At 41.2% G+C, this 22,519-nt stretch overlaps 2 protein-coding genes across 4 annotated transcripts; both read left to right on the forward strand.

Annotated features, from left to right (window-relative positions):
* The first annotated feature begins 1,480 nt into the window (after window positions 1-1,480).
* LOC110001686 (C-C chemokine receptor type 5-like) lies at window positions 1,481-11,650 on the forward strand. Of its 2 annotated transcripts, XM_065958135.1 has the most exons (3): window positions 1,481-1,681; window positions 2,395-2,471; window positions 8,515-11,650. In XM_065958135.1, the coding sequence occupies exons 2-3, from the start codon at window positions 2,401-2,403 to the stop codon at window positions 9,593-9,595; spliced, it is 1,152 nt and encodes a 383-aa protein (XP_065814207.1). In that variant the 5' UTR covers window positions 1,481-1,681; window positions 2,395-2,400; the 3' UTR covers window positions 9,596-11,650. The 2 variants fall into 2 exon arrangements, with proteins under 2 accessions (XP_065814207.1, XP_020512844.1); XM_020657188.3 differs by having other exon boundaries at window positions 1,481-2,471.
* Window positions 11,651-12,628: 978 nt separating this feature from the next.
* On the forward strand, window positions 12,629-19,785 carry LOC110001683 (C-C chemokine receptor type 5-like). 2 transcript variants are annotated; one of them, XM_065958134.1, is made up of 3 exons: window positions 12,629-12,792; window positions 13,933-14,009; window positions 16,231-19,785. In XM_065958134.1, the coding sequence occupies exons 2-3, from the start codon at window positions 13,939-13,941 to the stop codon at window positions 17,321-17,323; spliced, it is 1,164 nt and encodes a 387-aa protein (XP_065814206.1). In that variant the 5' UTR covers window positions 12,629-12,792; window positions 13,933-13,938; the 3' UTR covers window positions 17,324-19,785. The 2 variants fall into 2 exon arrangements, with proteins under 2 accessions (XP_065814206.1, XP_020512840.3); XM_020657184.3 differs by lacking the exon at window positions 12,629-12,792 and having other exon boundaries at window positions 12,810-14,009.
* The last annotated feature ends 2,734 nt before the right edge of the window (window positions 19,786-22,519 follow it).

Consider the following 22,519-nt stretch of genomic DNA (forward strand, 5'->3'; position numbering starts at 1 on the left):
CATCCAACTCAACAAGTGAATAAAACAATCTAATATCCTGGAAAAGCAGAAGTCAGAATTCATTATGTGCTTAACATAAGAACATTTTCATGCACAAAAATAAAACTTTGCTGAAATACTGTGCTTTTGAAAGTCTTTTAAGTCAAGTCTGTACCAATGCACCATCACTGTTGGGACTTGAAGACTTCACACAAAGATATGATTCAGGAGACTCATGTGGCTTAAGTTGAAGAAAGTTTATACATACAATAATACTCAGGTGCAGAGAGATGGAGTAACAAAGCACATCTGATGCTGTGTCCCTGCTATGCCAATTCTGCCAAACTCTCCCAATGCTTTGCAACATATAAAAAAGACATTATTGATGTAGCATGTGGGCTAATTTTAAATAAGCATTTAAGCCAGGTTTAACTAAAGAAGAAATAAGGTAGGTCTCTTGGAGCTCAGGTGTGTGTATATCCACAAAGACCAAACACAGGTAAGTTTAAATATTAATAACTGTATTTCACAAAAATACTTTCAATATAACAAAACAATAGAGGCCTTCAAGTTCAAACACAAACAAGATAAATGTCCTCTTTCCTAATCCAGATAGAAGTCATTTAAAGGATAGAAAACGACAGCTGTCATTTAAAGTAACGCATGAACACCAAGATTCCTCGTGTCGGCGTGTCCCCCCCCCCCCCCCCAACACTGTAAACCTAGGGGAAACACTGAATTGGATGAAATTAATCAATCATCTACTTACACTTCAACAAAACTGGATTAACCATGGGATTAACGTTTGAAATCCCACAGTGTAATCAATAAAAAATAAATACATGTTTAGTTTATTAGTGACAAGGCCCTGTACACGGCCGTGGCTTAAATTAGGGATTTAGGGGATTCTGCATACAAATTTCCCGCAGGAAAAAATAAACAAAGACATTAATCACTCAACAATCTAACATTAAACCCAATATACAAACTCACGGCTGTTTACAAATTCATGTACCCGTTGTCCCGTCTTGGGCAACCAAACAACTCTATCGTGTTGTGCAAGCATGAGATGAGATGATAGGAAGTTACCTCGTGAACCGGATGTTTATAATAAGTGGGTTGAGCTCTGATTGGTTGATAGATTTTAGCGGCGTTCAAGTGAGATTATGGAATGTTAAGAAAAAAATAGGGAAATAAATAAATAAATACAAAATAAAATGAAAAACGATTAATCATAATTTATGGAGGTTCACTGAGGTCACTCCCCTCTCAAAACAAAAAAAAAAGTCAATTTCAATTAACCTGGGTTACACCACCTAAACTAGTCTGTCATGTCTTGGACAATTTGGAACAGACACTACCAAACAACATTTAGTTAAAGTGGAAGACCCTTGACACACTAAGCTGTCCTTGCTTTCTACTCACAGCTGAACTCTATCAGGTCTGACTGACATCAGATAACAGGAAATAAGCATAATGATTAAAATTCTACCACACTCACTTCCTCTTGATAATCAAAACCCACACTTGCATACAAAGAGAGCTCTGCAGTCCTCCAGCTGTGGTTGCCTGCCTGGCGGGCAGTATTGTGTTTATCACCCTGTCAAGTTGGCTGCACAGCTCATAAATTCTCTCAATTTGCCGTCTACCTTAGCGTCCTCTGGTTCAGAATTATCACCTCTCTTGTTACCAGTACTGGCAAGTAAAGTTTCTATTTTTCACTATTAGCTACATGAAAATGTTGTTTAGTGACATATCTTATAAACACACGAGAGGGGAGAACTGATTGACTCATTCTAGACACAGATTATTATTTTTCCAGCTAGTACAAAAGGCTCAGCCGTGGTTGTGAGGTGTAAAACATAACACTGTTGAAGTTAAGGCAGTCAGCAGAATGGGACACACTTTAAACTGTGGAATTGTTCTTTTAGACATTCTTAAAATCAAAAACGTCTTCGTCGCTGGATGAAATGTAGCTTTGTCAATACAACTCTTTAGCACTGAATCATGCAACAACAACAACTCTTTACTCTATTGGTACATTGCATTATCTGACTTGTTCAATCTGAAACAAGCAAACCTGATCCTCTTTCTACAAGTTGCCAAATCATTTCTCAGGTTTCTGATCTGCACTCTGTGGCTTCTGAGTAAAATATTCAAAATGCACTTTAAAAGCTTCTGCTGCACCATTTCACATGCTGTAAATGTGATGGAATGTCACTGTGGTCTGGAATGTGTTAATAAAATTAATTTAAAATTTTTGCCAAAACAGTATTTAGCAAAACCGAAAAACTGTTATTCACTGTGTCACTGAGAGCTTTTAGGAAGAGCTGTGCCCATCTAAGAGTGTGTGCAGATTCTTCTTCCTCTTTTTTTTTTAGACATGAGGTCATACTTCTCCAACTTTTCAGGCAGTTCACCATGGCTGCAATCACCCCCACTTTAAGTGCTGTTTTTGGCTTAAGTGTGAAATCATCTCCAGACAACTTAAGGTAAGACCTAACCTACAGCATCACACCTTCCTCTCTGTTTGAGTTTTGAGCCTTTGCTTTACTTTCTCCATCTGTTTCACGTGTTGTTTTTCTTCACTCCCGACCTAGTTACTAGATCAGCATCTAGTTGAGCATTCCACTTTCCGTTCTGCTATTTTTCAGAACATGTCATTTGCGGTCATGCATTAGTCCTGCTGCTTCATATTTTGTTTTACAGTTTAATCAATCTTTGGCCCTGTTTACGTCTGGTATCAACATTTGTCCCGGGTGATTTCATCACAAGTGGACAGTCTTACGCGCTGGTGTAAACTTAAATGGGACGCATGAAGATGCCACCACTTTAGACCATTTGAAGGCAGTCAGGGACACAAGTATTCATATACTATATATGGGACATATTGCAAGCTGCCCATGTTTCAAACCCTGGGCAATGTCCAGTTTGATGTTGTCTGGTTTGATACTGTTCTGCTTTGTCTCGTGAAAATCTTTGAGCTTTTTTTGTTATATGTTACTCTAAGAGTGTGCAAAAGTAATGTATACATTAGTACAGGATTTGGACCTTAAACAAGACAAATCATGCTCTATATTGGAGCAGGGGTTATTTTTTTCCATACATGACAATCCCATGGCCAGATGGAGAACAGGCTTGTTATACGAGGACATGGGTGTTGGACATTTTTATTTATTTTGTGCTTTTCAGAGACATAAGTCACAAAGTCCATTATGGACAAAACATTTAGAGAATTAAGAGAGAGTAGATGTTCTCATACAGAACACTTACATTAAATATGTATGGTGCTTTCGACTAATGCGTCTGACTCAGGAGAGCTCATCGTAGTTTAAAGTAGACCAAATTTACAGTAGTAGTGAAACACATTATTTTAGTTGAGACAGGCTTATAAAAATTGATTACAGACACCGTAAACACTGAAAGTCTCAACCCCAAATCTTAAGATGAACATCAGGCTTCATATGGTGTGTGGTATATTGACCACATAGTTATTTATGAATCACAGTGTTACGTGATTCACCTGAATGCAACTCTCTTCTGAGATTAAGCGCGTGTTGTGTGAACATAGCCAAGTTAATGACTGAACTTAATGAGTGTCCGCTTCATCAATACACCACAATAAACTGGCAACGAGGATAAAAACTTACATTTTCCTGCATGGAAGGAGAGACACCTGGTGTCGGGACTAGTGAGTACAATGGTCCAGATTGGGAGAATCGTCGAGTTTATGCCAGAAAATGAACCGTGGTCAGCTTACATTGAACGGCTGGAACAGTTTTTTGAAGCTAATGACATAGCCAAAGCTAAACGAGTAGCCACGTTACTAAGTGTAATGGGCACAGCTACGTACAGACTTTTGAGGAACCTTGTGCAGCCCCATAAGCCTAGAGACAAAACATTCAATGAGATAGTGGCCATTCTGAAGGGACATTTTGAGCTAAAGCCAGAGTCCAGAGTTTTGTTTCCTCTTGTATTGCATGTTTCCTGCAATACAAGAGGAAACAAAACTCTGGACCATGTTTACACAAACATCGCAGGAGCCTACACCACGACCCCCCTCCCCCACCTGGGACAGTCAGACCATCTTTCTTTGTTCCTCATCCCCAAGTACTCCCCACTCATCCAACGTGTGAAGCCATCAGTAACAACGATTAAAGTGTGGCCAGCGGGGACAGACTCTGTACTTCAGGACAAGTTCCATCACACAGACTGGAGTATGTTTGCTTCTCAGGCTACCTTGGGCTCTCACACAGACATTGACACCTACACTTCTTCTGTGCTGGACTATATCAATACCACCATCGACAGTGTTACAACATGGAAGCAGATCACCATGTACCCAAATCAGAAGCCATGGATGAACAAGGAGGTGCGTCTCCTGCTGAAGGCCCGCAACACCGCCTTCGGATCAGATGATGCAATGGCCTACAGCGTATCCAGGGCAAACCTGAGGAGGGGCATCATCAAGGCCAAGCACTGCCACAAGCTGAAGGTAGAGGAACACTTCAACTCCGACCCCAGACGCATGTGGCAGGGCATCCAGGCCATCAGTGACTATAAACCCAGAAACTCCACCCCGATAACCACAGATGTCTCCTTCCTGAACGAGCTAAATCACTTTTATGCTCGTTTTGATAGAGACAACAGGGAGACGCAGACCACGACCAGACCTCCTGCAGACAACCAGCCCCTCTCACTCACCTCCACAGACGTCCACGCTGCACTGAGCCGGATCAACGCTTGAAAGGCTGCTGGTCCAGACGGCACCCCCGGGCGCGTGCTTAGAGCATGTGCGGAGCAGCTCACTGGGGTTTTTACGGACATCTTCAACCTGTCCCTCGCCCAAGCAGCTGTGCCAGCATGCTTCAAAGCCTCCTCCGTTGTCCCAGTGCCGAAACACTCCAGCCCGACAGGCCTGAATGACTACCGCCCTGTAGCACTCACACCCATCATAATGAAGTGCTTTGAGCGACTGGTCCTAGCACACCTGAAAAACTGCCTCCCACCCACACTGGACCCATACCAGTTTTCCTACCGCAGCAATAGGAGTACAGAGGATGCAGTTTCCACTGCGCTGCACTCTGTGCTCACACATCTGGACAATAACAACACATACGCACGAATGCTGTTTGTTGATTTTAGCTCAGCATTCAACTCTGTCATCCCCTCCAAGTTAAACACTAAACTCGGAGACCTGGGCTTCAACACCTCCCTCCGTCACTGGATAATGGACTTTCTGACCAACAGACCCCAGTATGTTAGGTCAGGACACACCTGCTCCACCACCATCACACTCAACACAGGCGTACCACAGGGCTGTGTGCTGAGCCCATTCCTTTACTCCCTCTTCACCCACGACTGCAGACCTGTACATGGATCCAACACCATCAAGTTTGTGGACGATACGGCGGTGATTGGCCTCATCAGCAACAACGATGACACAGCCTACAGGGAGGAGGTACAGCATCTGGCCACCTGGTGTGCTGACAACAACCTGCTCCTCAACACCAGCAAGACGAAGGAGATCATCGTGGACTTTAGGAGAGAAAGAGGAAGCACGCACAACCCCATTCACATCAACGGGATGGCTGTTGAACGTGTCTCCAGCTTCAAGTTCCTGGGGACCCACATCACAGAGGACCTCTCCTGGTCCACTAACACCTCCAGTCTGGTTAAGAAGGCTCATCAATGCCTCTTTTTCCTGAGGACACTGAAGAGACACCACCGGTCTTCAGCTGTACTGATGAACTTCTACCGCTGTGTGATCGAGAGCATCCTGACCAGCAGTGTCTCAGTCTGGTACGGAAACTGCTCTGTCGCAGACCGTAAGGCGCTACAGCGGGTGGTAAAAACCGCCCAGCGCATCACAAGGTGTCCACTTCCTGCCATTGAGGATGTCCAAAGAAAACGCTGTCTGCGGCGAGCTCACGGCATTCTTAAAGACTCCTCCCACCCTGCCCACAGACTGTTTACCCTCCTGCCCTCCGGCAGGCGCTTCAGAAGCCTCCGGACCAGAACCAGCAGACTGAGGAACAGTTTTTTCCCCAGAGCTGTCTCTCTACTGAACTCTACCCCCCGAACTCTGAACTCTGTCTCTCTCTCCGCCCCCTGCTGACCCCCCCCTTTCCCCTGCATATCACCTCACACCCATCATCCCCCCCACCACTCCTCCTGGTCACACACACACACACATCTCTCATCCATCTGTATTATTGTATTATAGTATGTTCATGTTATGTCCATATTCTTTATATTATCTGTAAACTAGTATAGCATGCTCACTGCATCTTAATCTATATATTATTAGTATAGCATGCTCACTGCACCTTAATCTGTATATTATAATCCTAAAAATACACTTATATTTATAGCATTTATTTATATTTATTGCATCCCATTAATCCAGCCATCCAGATATACCTAATAATTCACTTTTTTTAGTCTACATCTGTAAATTTTGTAATTACTGTACATAGCACAGACTCTTGCACTTTCAGCTTATTTGCACTTCTGGTGAGATGCCAAACCTCATTTCGTTACTCTATACTTGTATATGTGTAATGACAATAAAGTTGAATCTCATCTCATCTCATCTCATCTAAAGCCAATACTTGTAGCAGAGAGGTTTCATTTCAACAAGTGTAATCAGAAACCTGGCCAGCCAGCCACCAACTGTGAGTTCGGTGCTAACCTGGGTGCATCACTACGTGATCGGTTCATCAGCGAAATTAAAAACGAAGCATGTCAGAGGAGACTTCTCTCTGAAAGTGACCTCTCTTTCAGCAAAGCTGTTGAGATTGCCCTTAACATGAAGATGGCAGACAGAGAAGCACGTCAATTGAGAAGTATTGAAGGCGGGAGTGTCGGAGCAGCCAGCATTCACAAGGTCAGGCCACAGCAGGGAAATAAAAACTGCTACAGGTGCAAGGAAAATAATCACAAAGCAAATGAGTGCCATTTTAAAGAGGAAAAATGTCACAACTGTGGCAAGACTGGACACATTAAGAAGGCATGTCGTTTAAGGACACAGGCAGCTGGAGGGAAATCGCAGGTCGGAGGACAACAAAAGAAAAACACAAAATATGATGAGGACACTGAGCTGGGAATATTCAGCATCCTGACAGTCACTGATGAAGACTTGTATAAAGAAACATTTAATTTAGCTGACACTGCATAAGAGATGGAAATAGATACAGGAGCAGCTAACCCCCCCCTCCACTTTACAGAGATAGTCTACGACGGTGAGGTGCATGTGTGAACAAGCAACTCGGTCACTGAAAAATATTTGGAGACCGATTTTCAAAGACAGGTGTGAATATCTATACTTAGGGCACGATCACACTGGCAATCCGTACCATGCCTAAGCACGCTTCACCCCTAAAGTCCAGTTCGTTTGACCAGTGTGAACAATCTGTACCATGCTCAAGCACAATACCCTTCATGGGCCATGGCACACTTTGAGGAGGTGTGCAATCGTGCTTAAGCACGGTACGGCAACATTGCCAGTGTGACCGCGCCCTTATAGCTGTCCTCTAGTGTTAGGGTCAGTAAGGATGTAAGTTTTTCTTTATAGAGCGCAGATTGAATAAACTAGTCTGAAATAATGGAAACTGTCTAATCCAAAGCTCCAAAACAGAAGCAATTATACTTGGCACACCACATCAGGTCATCCCCATTATCCACCATAATTTTTTTATGGCCAAGTCATCCACCTCTCCTCCAACTGTCACAAATCACAGCATTAAATGGACCCTCAACTGAACTTTGAAGCCCACATTAAACATATGTGCAAAAATTCATTCTACCACCTCAGAAACATTGCCAAACTCTGTCCCACACTCTCCCTGCCAGATGCTGAGGAACTCGTCCATGCCTTTGTCTCCTCCAGGCAGGACTACTGCAACGCACTCCTCATCGGGATCCCTAGCAAGAGCCTCCAGAAGCTCCAGCATGTCCAGAACAGCGCTGCTAGGATCCTGATGAGAGTGCGTAAATATAAACACATCAAACCCATCCTTCAGGCACTACATTGACTCCCCATCTCATCCAGGATTCAATACAAAGTCACCCTTCCCACCTACCAGTGCACCAATGGAAATGCAGCCCACCAACTCAAAGACCTCCTCACCCCACAGTCCTCCACACGAAGCCTCCGCTCTGGAAATACCAACCTCCTCCAGTCCCCCAGGACTAAACTCCACACCATGGGAGACCAGGCCTTCTGCTCCATTGCTCCCAGTCTGTGGAAAGCTCTCCCCGAGCAGCTAAGGGCGCCACAGTCTGCGGACGCTTTTAAAAGGGCCCTAAAATCCCACCTTTTTAACAAAGCCCTCTGCTTGTACTTTTAGTTTCCTTAGTTGCTTAGTTGATAAAATTTGTTTTTATTTTATTTTTTCCCTTAGTACTTTGAGATTTTTTTTGCAAAAATGTAGAGTGTTATAAATTAAAAGTATTATTGTTATTATTATTATTATTATTATTATTATTAATAATAATAATCATTGATGGTTTTGTCATTCTGATTCTCACCAGCTCTACAACAGAATCTGTCCTTGACAACTTCAGTGGAACGGACAACTATGATTATCCAGAGGATGGCTACGGGACATGTACTTATGAGCGTCATGGCACCACTTTTCTTCCTGCCCTCTACGCCATTTTCTTCATCCTTGGCATTGTGGGTAACTCTCTGGTCATCTGGGTCATTGTTTGTGGTGTTCGGCTGCGCAGCATGACGGACGTGTGCCTCCTGAACCTGGCTGTCGCTGACCTCCTCTTGGTTTGTTCACTTCCTTTCCTCGCCCATCAAGCCCGGGACCAGTGGATGTTCGGGGAACATATGTGTAAAGGGGTTCTGGGTATTTACTACATTGCTTTCTACTGTGGGATCTTTTTCATAAGTCTCATGAGCATTGACAGGTACTTGGCAATAGTACACGCTGTCAATGCAATGAGAGCACGGACCAGGTCCTTTGGAATGATTGCAGCTGCAGTAACATGGTTGGCTGGAATTTTGGCTTCTTTCCCTGAGCTCATCCACCTCAAAATCCAGCCTGATTCCAATACGACTCAGTCCTGCTACCCTGAATATCCAACAAGTACGGATGATTCTAGTCCAACCAACTATCACTTCTGGACATTGTTCAGCCTTTTTAAAATGAACATTTTGGGTCTTTTTGTCCCTTTCTTCATCATGGGTTTTTGCTACTCACAGATCATCTGGAGGCTGCTGTACAGCCCGTCGTCCAAGAAACAGGCCATCCGTATAGTTCTTATAGTGGTGGCTTCTTTCTTCTGCTGCTGGGTGCCCTACAACGTTGCATCCTTATTCAAAGCTCTGGAGCTGTTACACGTCTATACAGAATGCGAGAGCAGCAAAGCCATCAGATTGGCTCTGCAAGTCACTGAGGCTGTTGCTTACTCCCACAGCTGCCTGAACCCAGTCCTTTATGTGTTTCTTGGGAAGAAGTTCAGGAGGCACTTGGTGAGGTTAGTAAACAGGGCTCCCTGCAGACTGTGTCAGGTTATCAAGGTGTGCCCGCCTCAGGACCGAATCAGTGAATCGGTGTATTCACGGACCACCATCATGGGCACGAGGAGTACTGCTGTGTGAAGTGGTTGAATGTGGAAAAAAGGGTTTGGTAAAGCCGACAATAAGGACATTTCTCTTTAGGTTAAAATTAAACGCTCAGCTTGTTATTTTAGGATATTATAGGACTTGTAGTTCAGTTAAAATTAGTTTTTAGGTTGCTGTAAATCTACATTTTTAGTGTGACATTTTATGTTGAGGGAATAGATAAATATTACTCGCCAGAAATATATTTTTGTAGAGAGGTATATGTAGGTATTTATCAGTGTCAGAGACACAAGTCTGATCTACTAGCCTTATAATATTGTACAGTAACATACAGGTAAACAAAATCTTCTGCTTTTTTTACCAGCCATTCAGATATTTTCATGAACTAATGAAGAAATATTTTATTCAACTTATGAATAAGTTCACACGTTCTTTAGGCTGCATTTTTCTATGTAAATTATACCTGTATTGTAAATGTGGTTCCAGATCCTTACATTTCTAGTGAATTTCTGATGACTCAGATTTGAACTGCTGCTGGCAGTATAGCTCAGGAAAAAAAACAGTGTCAAATATATCAGCTGTCAACAGTGACACACCGCAGCAACCTTGATAATGATGCCAAAGGAAACATCAGTAATACTGCAACTATTGCTTAAGTTTTACTTATTTTGTATTAATTAAGGGGAAACACCATGAAAAAATGTTTTATTTACTTTTATTGGCACATTATGACCACTTTCACACTGAAGTCCTCTAAAGTGTGTCAAAGTGTTCTCTGGCAGCTAACAGTCTTTGTAATAAAGTTTCACAATATGTGTTGCAGCAGATTTGCAGTCAGCCTAAAGAAAACCACAACCTTAAAGCGGAAGCATGAAACCGAGTATAAGCTTTGCAGACTCTCTGCACAAAGAAACATTAGACTGTCAAAGTTTTTAAATGTTTTTCAAAAAATGTTGCTTCAATAGCATTTGACAAAAACCCAGACAATTTTTAATTTCATAGGACTATAGCTCTGTAAGGTTGGGTGACTTAAAGACAGCTTTAAAATTAAAAAAAGGATACTTTTGGTGTTTTTGTGACAGCCATGTGTTACATGCGGCCCTTTTTCTCTCCCTCTGTGCATTTCTGGTCTCCCTCCTCCCTCTAACTGTGGTGCACCTGAGATGGGGCAGCAGTAGCTCAGTCCATAGGGACTTGGGTTGGGAACTGGAGGGTCAAGTCCTGTTGTGGACCAAATCTGGAAGTTGGTCTGGTAGCTGGTGTCCTTGAGCAAGGCACCGAACCCCCACCTGCTCTGGTGCGCTCTCTGCTAAGCAGCCTGTAGTAGCCCGACTCCGACATCTCTCTACCAATGCATGCAATCCTGTTCGTTCATGCGTGTGATTCGGGCCTTTATGTGTGAGAATCATGTCCCTATCACAGAGTGTAACTTCCCTCAGGGATTAATAAAGGACATAAAAAAAAAAAATCAATCTGCGATCAGGTGGGAGAGACAGGGCAGGCAGACACACACACACACACACACACACTTTTGCCGTGGCATGTTTGTTCTTTTCTTGTTTAATCATTTTCCCTGTTGCTTTCTCCCCACCAGGCTTGTTTTAGTTTTCCCCCATGCATGTTTAGATTGCTGGGTTTTGTTATTTCACTTGGGGCTGGAGAGACCGGTAGTCCTATTTTCGATTATTTCATTTTCTATAGATACGCTTTGTGGTTACCGGAGGTAGTTTAGGGGGAGGTGCCGAGAGCGACGGCCCATTAAGTGGTTGGCTCGGCACCTTCCCATCTTTTGTTCCATTGTACCAAAGCTCATGGTTTATACATTTTAAATTGTGTGGCATTCCTTCTTATATGTTTTGGTCTCCTCTTTTCCGAGTCATTGGTTAAACTTAATGTACATCTAGGAGGCCGTAACACTATGTTTAATCAATATGTATCATATTGAGCCATATATTGTACATGCTTTTCTTTGTTTTTCTGTAAACTGATATGTTCCAATTGTGTTTTTGCATGCATTTTGTAATGATCATAGATCATTCTTAACAACTTTCATAACTTTGTTGTATATGATGTTAAGTTGTTTTTCCTTGACCCTGCAGCAGCGTTTTATGTTGTCCCCTTTTTTTAAGAATTGTTAAATAAACTGATGCATCTACCAATTAATAAACAAAGTCAAAGGATTACAAAAGCAAAGCAACAATTTGAACAAACTGAACCAAACTACACTAACAGAGGCAAATCAATAAGTTTAAAGGAACAAAAACAAAAGTACTTAAAGGAATAAAGGTGTACAACAAAACTGTTACAAGAGGGGCACAAAAGCTACAAAGGGCAAAACAGCAGCAGTTGAAGCAATCTAAAATGAAAACTACTATTAATAAAAAAGCAATGCTTTAACTCACAACCACAGGGTTTCAGTCAGGATTGATCTGGGGGAACAAGGGACCATGGGCCAACTAGTCAAGCTGCAGAAACAACCAAACAAGGATCTCATTTAAACATTAAAACCAGCAATCTACACATCAAAACAAGGTTGCACCTCCCAGCAGCAACACCAAACACAAATGCACTTGCCAGGCAGGAGCAAGAGGCCCGTACCTGACATCCAGCTGCCTTAAGTAAGCTTACCTGTTTTGTGAGTGGGGGAGGGGAAAGGTGAGAGGCTGCATTCAAGAACTCATCATGTTGTTACCACATTAATAAATGTTTTTGGTCATTCTGGGCATCCAACTCAACAAGTGAATAAAAAAAGCTAATATCCTGGATGAACAATACTCAGAACTCATGATGAGCTTGACATCAGAACATTTCCATGCACACAAGTCAAGACTGCACCGATGTATGCGTCATCACTTACTCTCAATATCAAAAACACAAACTTTCAAACCGAGCTCTGCAGTCCTCCAGCTGTGGTTGCCTGTTGTCTGGTCGGATGCATTTGCAACTTTAAAAGCTTTCACATGTGGACTTGCGGTTCTGTGTATAGCAGACACAATTTTGTGACAGCTCCACAGGAAGTCACACCCCTATCATATGAAACCCCACATGCCCACCCAAGGTGGGGTTAGGGGATGCTAGTAACACCATATAGTGCACAAGTGTCAAGTATGTCAAGTATTGTGTTCATCGCCCTGTCAAGTCAGCTGAACAGCTGATAAATTCTCTCAATTTGCCGTCTACCTTAGCGTCCTCTGGTTCAGAATTATCACCTCTCTTGTTACCAGTACTGGCAAGTAAAGTTTCTATTTTTCACTATTAGCTACATGAAAATGTTGTTTAGTGACATATCTTGCATGTTTATTTCTGCAGGGGAGATTTGATTGAGTCACACTAGACATTATCGGGTTATTATTTGAAAAGCTCAGCCATGTTTATGTGGTTTAAAACATGACACTGTTCAAGTTTAAACTGTCAGCAGACTATGTAATCGTTCCTTCTGTTGACTTTAAATAAACCCAACAGAAGAGAAGGGCTGAAACAAATAATCGAATCAACATTTAATTAACTTTTTTGATTTTGAACAAGAAAATGATTGTTATTTGCGGCCATGTGCCCGGGTCAGTTTGAGATATTTAATCTCATCTGACAAACACTTTTCTTTTCCAAATTGCCTTGACATTGGGTTTTCTGACAATTCTACATCAAAATGACTCAAGTTAACATTATTTAAAATACTGAAATTGACCTATGATTATTTTTTAATGTATTATTTTGATTATAATTATATTATAGTTATATATACTTTTCAAAACAGAGGTACTGTCATCAAGTTCCAGACTAACACTAAAACATGATGAATTACTTTAAGCTGTGGCATTGTACTTTTAAACAGACTTTAAATTAGAAACATCTTTGCTGGATGAAGTGTAGCTTTGTCAATACAACCCTTAAATACTGAATCATGCAACAACAACAACTCTTTACTCTATTGGTACATTGCATTATCTGAGCTGTTCAATCTGAAACAAGCAAACCTGATCCTCTTTCTACAAGTTGCCAAATCAATTCTCAGGTTTCTGCTCTGCACTCTGTGGCTTCTGAGTAAAACATTCAAACTCCTCAGGCACCAAATGAACAACAGCTATTCAAAATACACTTTAAATGCTTTAAAAGCTTCTGCTGCTCCATTTCACATGCTGGAAATGGAATGGAATGTCACTGTGGTCTGGAATGTGTTAATAAACGCAGACATAGTCTGACCTAGTTGTTTTTGCCAAGACGGTATTTAAAAAAAATCTAAACTCTTTTTGGAAATACTGAAACTCTGTCACTGAATGAAAATGAGCTTCTAGGAAGAACTGGACCCATCAAAAGGGTGTGTTCTTCCTCTTTTTTTTAGAAATGAGGTCATACTTCTCCAACTTTTCAGGCAGTTCACCATGGCCGCAATCACCCCCACTTTAAGTGCTGTTTTTGGCTTAAGTGTGAAATCATCTCCAGACAACTTAAGGTAAGACCTAACCTACAGCATCACACCTTCCTCTCTGTTTGAGTTTTGAGCCTTTGCTTTACTTTCTCCATCTGTTTCACGTGTTGTTTTTCTTCACTCCCAACCTAGTTACTAGATCAGCATCTAGCTGAGCATTCCACTTTCCGTTCTGTTGTCGTCTGGTATCAACATTTGTCCCGGGTGATTTCATCACAAGTGGACAGTCTTATGTGCTGGTGTAAACTTAACTGGGACGCATGGAGATGCCACCACTTTAGACCATTTGAAACTAGTCAGGAACACTAACTTCCTGGCCGCCTCTCAGGCAAATAAACACAGCACCAGCACTTTATTATTAAAGTACTGAACCTGACAGAGATTCTCCCGACGTAGCCGTTCACATATGCTCCTCACAGCTGGAGACTACCCGGGGGGGGGGGCTCGGGGGCTATCCCTGACGTAAGACGTGACGTAAATAAACAACGCGGAAGTAGTGGCTGAAGCAACAGAGTCCGCTACACGACGTTATGATGAGAATATTTGTCTTTATATCAATGCTATGTGTAATCCAATGGAATGACAACATCCACAAAAGAGAGGAGAACAACATACTGAGGAACAGAAAACAGAATGCAGACGTTTAATTAGAGCACGGAGATCGTAGTGGTCACATGCAGACACTTTAGGCAGTCACTGTATATAAATGTTACTCTCTTCTCATTGGCTGAAATTGAAATCTGCAGAGTTCAGACATCACTCACTCGGATTTTCTGCGGAAAAAATATTAGGGGTCTGGCCGGATAAACTCCGGGTAAAGTCTGCGAGAAAAATGCAGCTGTTTGCGTTCACACATAGCCTAAAAGTCTCCGGGTAGCCAAATCTCCGGAGTTTTCCAGGAGATTTACGTATGTGTCAAAAGGGTTTATGAGTGTGCAAATGTAATGTATACATTAGTACAGGATTTGGACTTAAACAAGACAAATTATGCTCTATATATCCAGGCATGGGCTATTTTTTTCATTCAGAAAAATCCCATAGCCAGAGGAGAACAGGCTTGATTACACGAGGACATGGGTGTTGGAAATGTATGCTTAGGGCTTTTCACAGATATAGGCGACAAAGTGCTTTACATGGACAAATATTTAGAAATATAAGAGACAGTAGGCGGTCTGATGAGCTAAAAAGTGTAAAGCACAATCCCCAGACATACAATACAGAACACTGACATTAAAGGTTTCAAGGTTGTCAAGTGTTTTTTCTGTACAAAAGAAATAAGGTAAATGACAATTAATTGTTTGCCTTGTTAACAAATGAAATCTGAGCATGACAATATCGTTAAACATAGGATGGTGCATCAGTTAAACAATAAGTCAAGTCTGCACAGGCTTAACAAACAAACTGAATCACCAAACTCAAACAATAACTCACTTTTGTACGCACTCTGCAAAGAAAGAGGGAAACAGGTCTTGTCAGATGGAGAGCAAAATGAGCAACGGGCACTCATCCTCTTTATGAGAGACCTGATTTGGGTGAGTGGATTCACCTGTGGCTGATTGCCGCAGCAAGCACAGGTGTTTATGTTGCTCCTCCTTGAGCTCAGGGATTGAAGACAAACATTAAGAATCTCAACACCAACCAATTTCCGCACAATATGCACTGTATAATATCCTGTGGCTTGCGCACAACCACAGACTGTATGCAGGCATTCGGTGCGATCTCTATTCATTATGTTTTCTGTTTGCCAGTATGTTCTTTTCTGCTCTTTTTTTCGATATTGGGAAGGTGTTGAAGTACACATACAGTAGCATTGATACAAGGGCAAACATTAAGTTACAGTGTCGGACTTCTTGGCTTCTTTTAACGATCATTAATTGCCTCCCGAGTTCACCCCTCCATTCGACAGGGGTAATCTCATGCTGTGATGTGCATGTTTGAACAAGCGCCTCTGAAATGTTTTAGGGGCAGTCTGCTCAAAACTTTTAATAATCGAGGTTACTGAAAAATATTTGGAGACCCATGTCAACGCCAGGTGTAAACATCTGTACTTATAACTGTCCACTAGTGATTGGATCAGATAGGATGTGCATTGGACCTGAGGGAAAATAATACATTCAGAAAGGTTTTGTGTTGCACTCCTCACAGCTACAGTGTAGTTTCTTTATGAAGTGCAGATTGAATTAACTAGTCTGAAATACTGAAACGTTCTAATCCTTGATGGTTTTGTCATTGTGATTCTCACCAGCTCTACAACACAATCTGTCTCTGACAACGTCAGTGGATTCCCAACGGAATACTACGACTATGAATATCCAGAGGGTGGCTACGGGAGATGTACTTATGAGCGTCATGGCGCCACTTTTCTTCCTGCCCTCTACGCCATTTTCTTCATCCTTGGCATTGTGGGTAACTCTCTGGTCATCTGGGTCATTGTTTGTGGTGTTCGGCTGCGCAGCATGACGGACGTGTGCCTCCTGAACCTGGCTGTCGCTGACCTCCTCTTGGTTTGTTCACTTCCTTTCCTCGCCCATCAAGCCCGGGACCAGTGGATGTTCGGGGAACATATGTGTAAAGGGGTTCTGGGTATTTACTACATTGCTTTCTACTGTGGGATCTTTTTCATAAGTCTCATGAGCATTGACAGGTACTTGGCAATAGTACACGCTGTCTATGCAATGAGAGCACGGACCAGGTCCTTTGGAATGATTGCAGCTGCAGTAACATGGTTGGCTGGAATTTTGGCGTCTATCCCTGAGCTCATCCACCTCAAACTCCAGGATGGTTCCAATAAAACTCAGTTCTGCTACCCTGACTATCCAACAAGTACGGATGATTCTAGTCCAACCAACTATCACTTCTGGACATTGTTCAGCCTTTTTAAAATGAACATTTTGGGTCTTTTTGTCCCTTTCTTCATCATGGGTTTTTGCTACTCACAGATCATCTGGAGGCTGCTGTACAGCCCGTCGTCCAAGAAACAGGCCATCCGTATAGTTCTTATAGTGGTGGCTTCTTTCTTCTGCTGCTGGGTGCCCTACAACGTTGCATCCTTATTCAAAGCTCTGGAGCTGTTACACGTCTATACAGAATGCGAGAGCAGCAAAGCCATCAGATTGGCTCTGCAAGTCACTGAGGCTGTTGCTTACTCCCACAGCTGCCTGAACCCAGTCCTTTACGTGTTTCTTGGGAGGAAGTTCAGGAGCCACTTGGTGAGGTTAGTAAACAGGGCTCCCTGCAGACTGTGTCAGATTATCAAGGTGTACCTGCCTCAGGACCGAATCAATGGATCGGTGTATTCACAGACCACCAGCATGGACGAGAGGAGCACTGCTGTGTGAAGTGGTTGAATGTGGCAAAGAGGGTTTTAAGGTATATGAGTTGTGTTTACTGTTATTTTCTGTGTGGTCATGCCGACAATAAGGACATTTCTCTTTCATTTTCTTTTCAGGTCATAAATAGCTAAAAGTACCCTAAATAGGTAAAAACACATATGCACAGCATTTAAAAAACATTGCTTATCCATGCTTGTTTACAATGCGTATTTCAGTGGGAATAAAAGAGTTTCTGTAAGTTTGGTGTTTACCTGCTGTCTGTATGAGGATAGGGAACGCTCATCTGTCAGACAGGCTACCAGATATGATAAGATAAGATAAGACACTTTATTGTCATTGTATGCGATACAACAAAATTTGGTTGGTGACAAACAGCCCAGCAGCAATCTATGAGATAAAAAGTAAGATAAAAAATATATTGAAATATATTAAAACAGCAGGTTAGGCACATACAACAGCACACAATATAAGTACAGGAATAAGTTATTGCACAGAGTAACCATATTGCAGCATGTTTAAAGTGCAGTAGTGCTACATTTTTTCAAGTCAGTCCTTAGCAGCTCTGGGGTGGGGGTGGGGGGGGGGTGTGATGGACTCTACAGCTCGGGGGAAGAAGCTGTTCCTCAGTCTATTAGTACTGGTTCTAATGGTGCGATACCTCTTTCCAGAAGGTAGGGGGACAAACAGTCTGTTTCCTAGGCGTGTTGTGTCTTTGCTGACGTTAGTTGCTCTCCTTTGTAGGCGGCCAGCATACACAGCATCAAGGTCCGGAAGCACAGCTCCTGTGATCCTCTGCGCTGTTCTTACGATCCGAGTCAAGTCTTTGTGGTTTTCTGCTGTGCAGCTGGCGTACCACACGGTGACACATTGACAGAGGATGCTGTCTATTGTGCTTCTGTAGAAGTTGACCAGAGCCATGTCATCAGCATATTTAAGCAGAGTCAGTCCATTGTCATCACAGGTTATGTCATTTGTGTATATGGAGAAGAGGATTGGTGCTAAGACACAGCCCTGTGGTACCCCAGTTTTTAAAACAATGTCACTTGACTTAAAACCAGACGGTAACATGTTGTGGTCTGTCCTTTCGTAAGTTTTGAATCCATAAAACCAGGGTTGAGTTGACTTGTAGTCCTTGGACTTGGCTCCATAAGCTCCATACGTCCATAAATAAAATCCTAACATATGAGTTAGGAAAGTCAAGGTGCTTTGCCACTGTGTCCAGGAGGGTTAGGGTGGCGTCCTCTACTCCCCGTTTTGCCTTGTAGGCAAACTGTAGCGGGTCCAAGCTCTCGCCAACTATGGTGCTGAGCTCTTCAGCAACCACCTCCTTTTTGACCACCTGATTTTTGATCCTCTGCAATACATTTGCAGAGGATCGAGGTGAGTGCCACAGGTCTTGTAGGTATATGTAGGTATTTATCAGTGTCAGAGACACAAGTCTGATCTACTAGCCTTATAATATTGTACAGTAACATACAGGTAAACAAAATCTTCTGCTTTTTTTACCAGCCATTCAGATATTTTCATGAACTAATGAAGAAATATTTTATTCAACTTATGAATAAGTTCACACGTTCTTTAGGCTGCATTTTTCTATGTAAATTATACCTGTATTGTAAATGTGGTTCCAGATCCTTACATTTCTAGTGAATTTCTGATGACTCAGATTTGAACTGCTGCTGGCAGTATAGCTCAGGAAAAAAACAGTGTCAAATATATCAGCTGTCAACAGTGACACACCGCAGCAACCTTGATAATGATGCCAAAGGAAACATCAGTAATACTGCAACTATTGCTTAAGTTTTACTTATTTTGTATTAATTAAGGGGAAACACCATGAAAAAATGTTTTATTTACTTTTATTGGCACATTATGACCACTTTCACACTGAAGTCCTCTAAAGTGTGTTAAAGTGTTCTCTGGCAGCTAACAGTCTTTGTAATAAAGTTTCACAATATGTGTTGCAGCAGATTTGCAGTCAGCCTAAAGAAAACCACAACCTTAAAGCGGAAGCATGAAACCGAGTATAAGCTTTGCAGACTCTCTGCACAAAGAAACATTAGACTGTCAAATTTTCCAAAAGGTTTTCTAAAAACTTTATTCCAATAGCACTCAACAAAACTCTGCAAATTTTTAATTTGTACTTTTATAGGACTATAGTACTGTAAGGTTGGGTGACTTAAGAAAGACAGCTTAAAAAAAGGATACTTTCGATATTTTTGTGACAGCCATGTTTAATCAATATGTATCACATTTAGCCATATATTGTAAATGCTTTGCTTTGTTTTCTGTAAAACCGATGTATTCCAATTGTATTTTTGCACATACTGTACATTTCCCAATGTTCATAGATCATTAACAACTTTTATATCTTTGTTGTATGTAATATTCAATTGTTTTTTCTATGTTCCTATGTTGTCTCATTTGTTAAGAATTATTAAATAAATGTACACATCCTGTAAAATCTATCCTGAATGATTTTCCTTCAGGCCCTATTTGAATGCATTACAGTGAGCAAAGTAGTGGTGATTGGCAGGAGGAAGTAAGTCTTCAAAAAGCTACTTTCTGGAATGGATTAGCACCCTTACATCATATACTTTGATGTTAAACATCAGGAAGTCACATACATTTCAGACCCCTCAAGAGAGTTATCTTTGATATTAACAGGAAGGATATGATCCTTCCCTCCTTTACAAGCATTAAAAGACCTATAGCTTACATACCAGGTTTTAAGATAACATTATATTATAATGAAAGACAGGTAAACAGGAGAGTATAAATGCTGCTGGTTCTGAAGAAAACAGGATTATCATTTAAACAGACTTTCTTTTTTTAAAATGGGTGTTATCAAAGGCATTACATCTTTGGACATCTTTTCTGAACTTTCTGGAGGGCATGACATGATAGGGGCCCTTTAGCTGGAAATACAATTCACATCATCCAATAAGCTAAGAAAATCAATTAATTTGTCTTACCATGGTTTGTTCCAAGGAAGTGTGCATTTTGTAAACCAGGGGGACCCAGAATATAGCCCTGGGAGACCCCTCAAAATTGAGGAGAAATGTGTTTTTAGGGTAGACAGAAAACTAACTGCAATGATTTTATGTTTAGGATTTGTTTGGAGTCAGCGTCAAATCATCAGATTCTGTGTAAATGTGTTGCAAAATCTGAAAACTTAGATTACTTACCAACAATAATACATTTAAAATCATTTGTCCAGTCCTGACATACAAGTCAATTATGGGAAAGTAGAAGTTCTTAGTAAAACGAGAAGAAGACAGATCTTCAAGTCAGGGAAGGTACCAAGAGCTGCATGTTTTGCAACTTGTGAGAAAAAAGAGTGAAGAACTGATTTATTTTTAGGGATTTTGTCAACTCTTTTTCAGAGGCCTAGAGAAGATTTCAGCTTATATTCAAGCTCATAATGAAAACAAAAAACATAATAAAACAAAAAAATAAATACAACTTTTAACAGAAGAACAGTTGCTATAAGAAGGTATAACATTAGTTAAACTAACCATGGAAAATGGTTGATTTTTGTTCTTCTGCAAGGTGAGAGACTATGTCTACCATTTCTTTTATTAACCTGACACGTGCAACAGTCGTGTTGAACTTGTTATGGAATAACTGTTTTGCATGTGCATGTGTGCTCTACCTATAACTTCTAACTATAAAATACAACATCAACTCTTCAGGGCCATCTAGTGGTCTAGATTCATTGATGCACAGCAGGTTTATTGTATGTTTGATAAGAAATCTTACAGACTGATAGCACCATCCTGTGTGTAGGTCACAAGTCATTTCGTCTGCACAAGATAAACCTTCTAGGAAGTTTTCAAAGTGTACTGAAAAACCCTTTTTACTAATAGAGAGATAAATGGTGGTCATTTGTTTTAAACGTGAAACAACGAGTTAGAGTGGGATTTTTCTGTATGAGTAAATGCTGAACTCAGTGGGTGAAGAATACTGAAGGTTGCCCAGAAGCTGCAGCAGGTGACCTTTCACATAGGGAGAAAACATGAATACTAAAAATTATTCATCACATTCATATCCATCATCAATCATATCATCAATACTGGAAATATCATCATGCTAGCGAGTAGCTATATGAACCAAAACACAACATTCTGACAAATAAGGAGAAACTCTTTTGCCAGCATGCAACACCTTCACACCCGACAGCTCTTGCATGAGATTTTGATCGAAAGCAAGTGTTGAGATTAAACAGATACATCCTCTGTGGTTTCATGCAAAGAAGTTTGGTTCTAAAAAAACAAAAAATAGATTTGACACCTGATATTGCAGTTCATTTCAATGACTTGCAGATGAACAAAAGATAAAGCCAGGTTCATTTGATCAAAAAAGTTTTGTTTTTTTTCAGTTTTTGAATCTCTCTTTACGGTAACTCCTCTCTTAAAATCTATGCCATCAGACATTACAGTTGGAATACAGAGGTGGGGGAATTATGTGCTCTTTGAAGCGACACGCGAGTGTACAGATTCAGCATCTGCAGAGTGCAGATAAGATCAGCCACACCGCCTGTTTGCTGCTCTTCTTTTTTTTTTGAATAGGTTATCACATTACACATCTTCATTAGAGTAAATACATTCACTGAGTATTTCAGTGTAAATTTCATTCTTGTTTTTTTTTTTTTAAATCTGATCTTGCTTTCAATGTCGGAAACAACACTTCTAGTCGTTGGTCTGAAAATCAGATACATTTAAGTCTTGCGGTAAGAAGACCATGTGTGAAGCTTCAGTGTTGCTTTTGGTTCAAAGTTTAGGATGAAAACAAAGAATGATCCTCCTGTCCCAGACTTAAGATTCAGCTTCTCTATCTATCTCTTTGTCTGCAAGCAAGTCTCATGAATGCATTTTTATCTTCCATGAGTGATTGAGCTCCCTGGTCTCAAAGGTCCCTTTGAATTGTTGTTCAGACATCCATTACTTTCATCCTAATGCTATCCTTATTATAGTTGTTATTGCTTATATAAGACATGTTGACCTGGTCATTATATTAGTATATTAACATTATTACTTTACTGTTATTGCCAATTTTACATATATTCTACAATCATTATTGACCCAATATTAAAGCTCAAGATTATCTGCAAGGTTTATTATTGTGATTAAATGTGAATCTACTCAATAACTGGGGAAGGACAGCCTTTTGTCACCCTAGCAACATCTTAAATACTATCAG

This window comes from Labrus bergylta, chromosome 8 (assembly GCF_963930695.1).
Source record: "Labrus bergylta chromosome 8, fLabBer1.1, whole genome shotgun sequence".
Taxonomy (NCBI): Eukaryota; Metazoa; Chordata; class Actinopteri; order Labriformes; family Labridae; genus Labrus; species Labrus bergylta.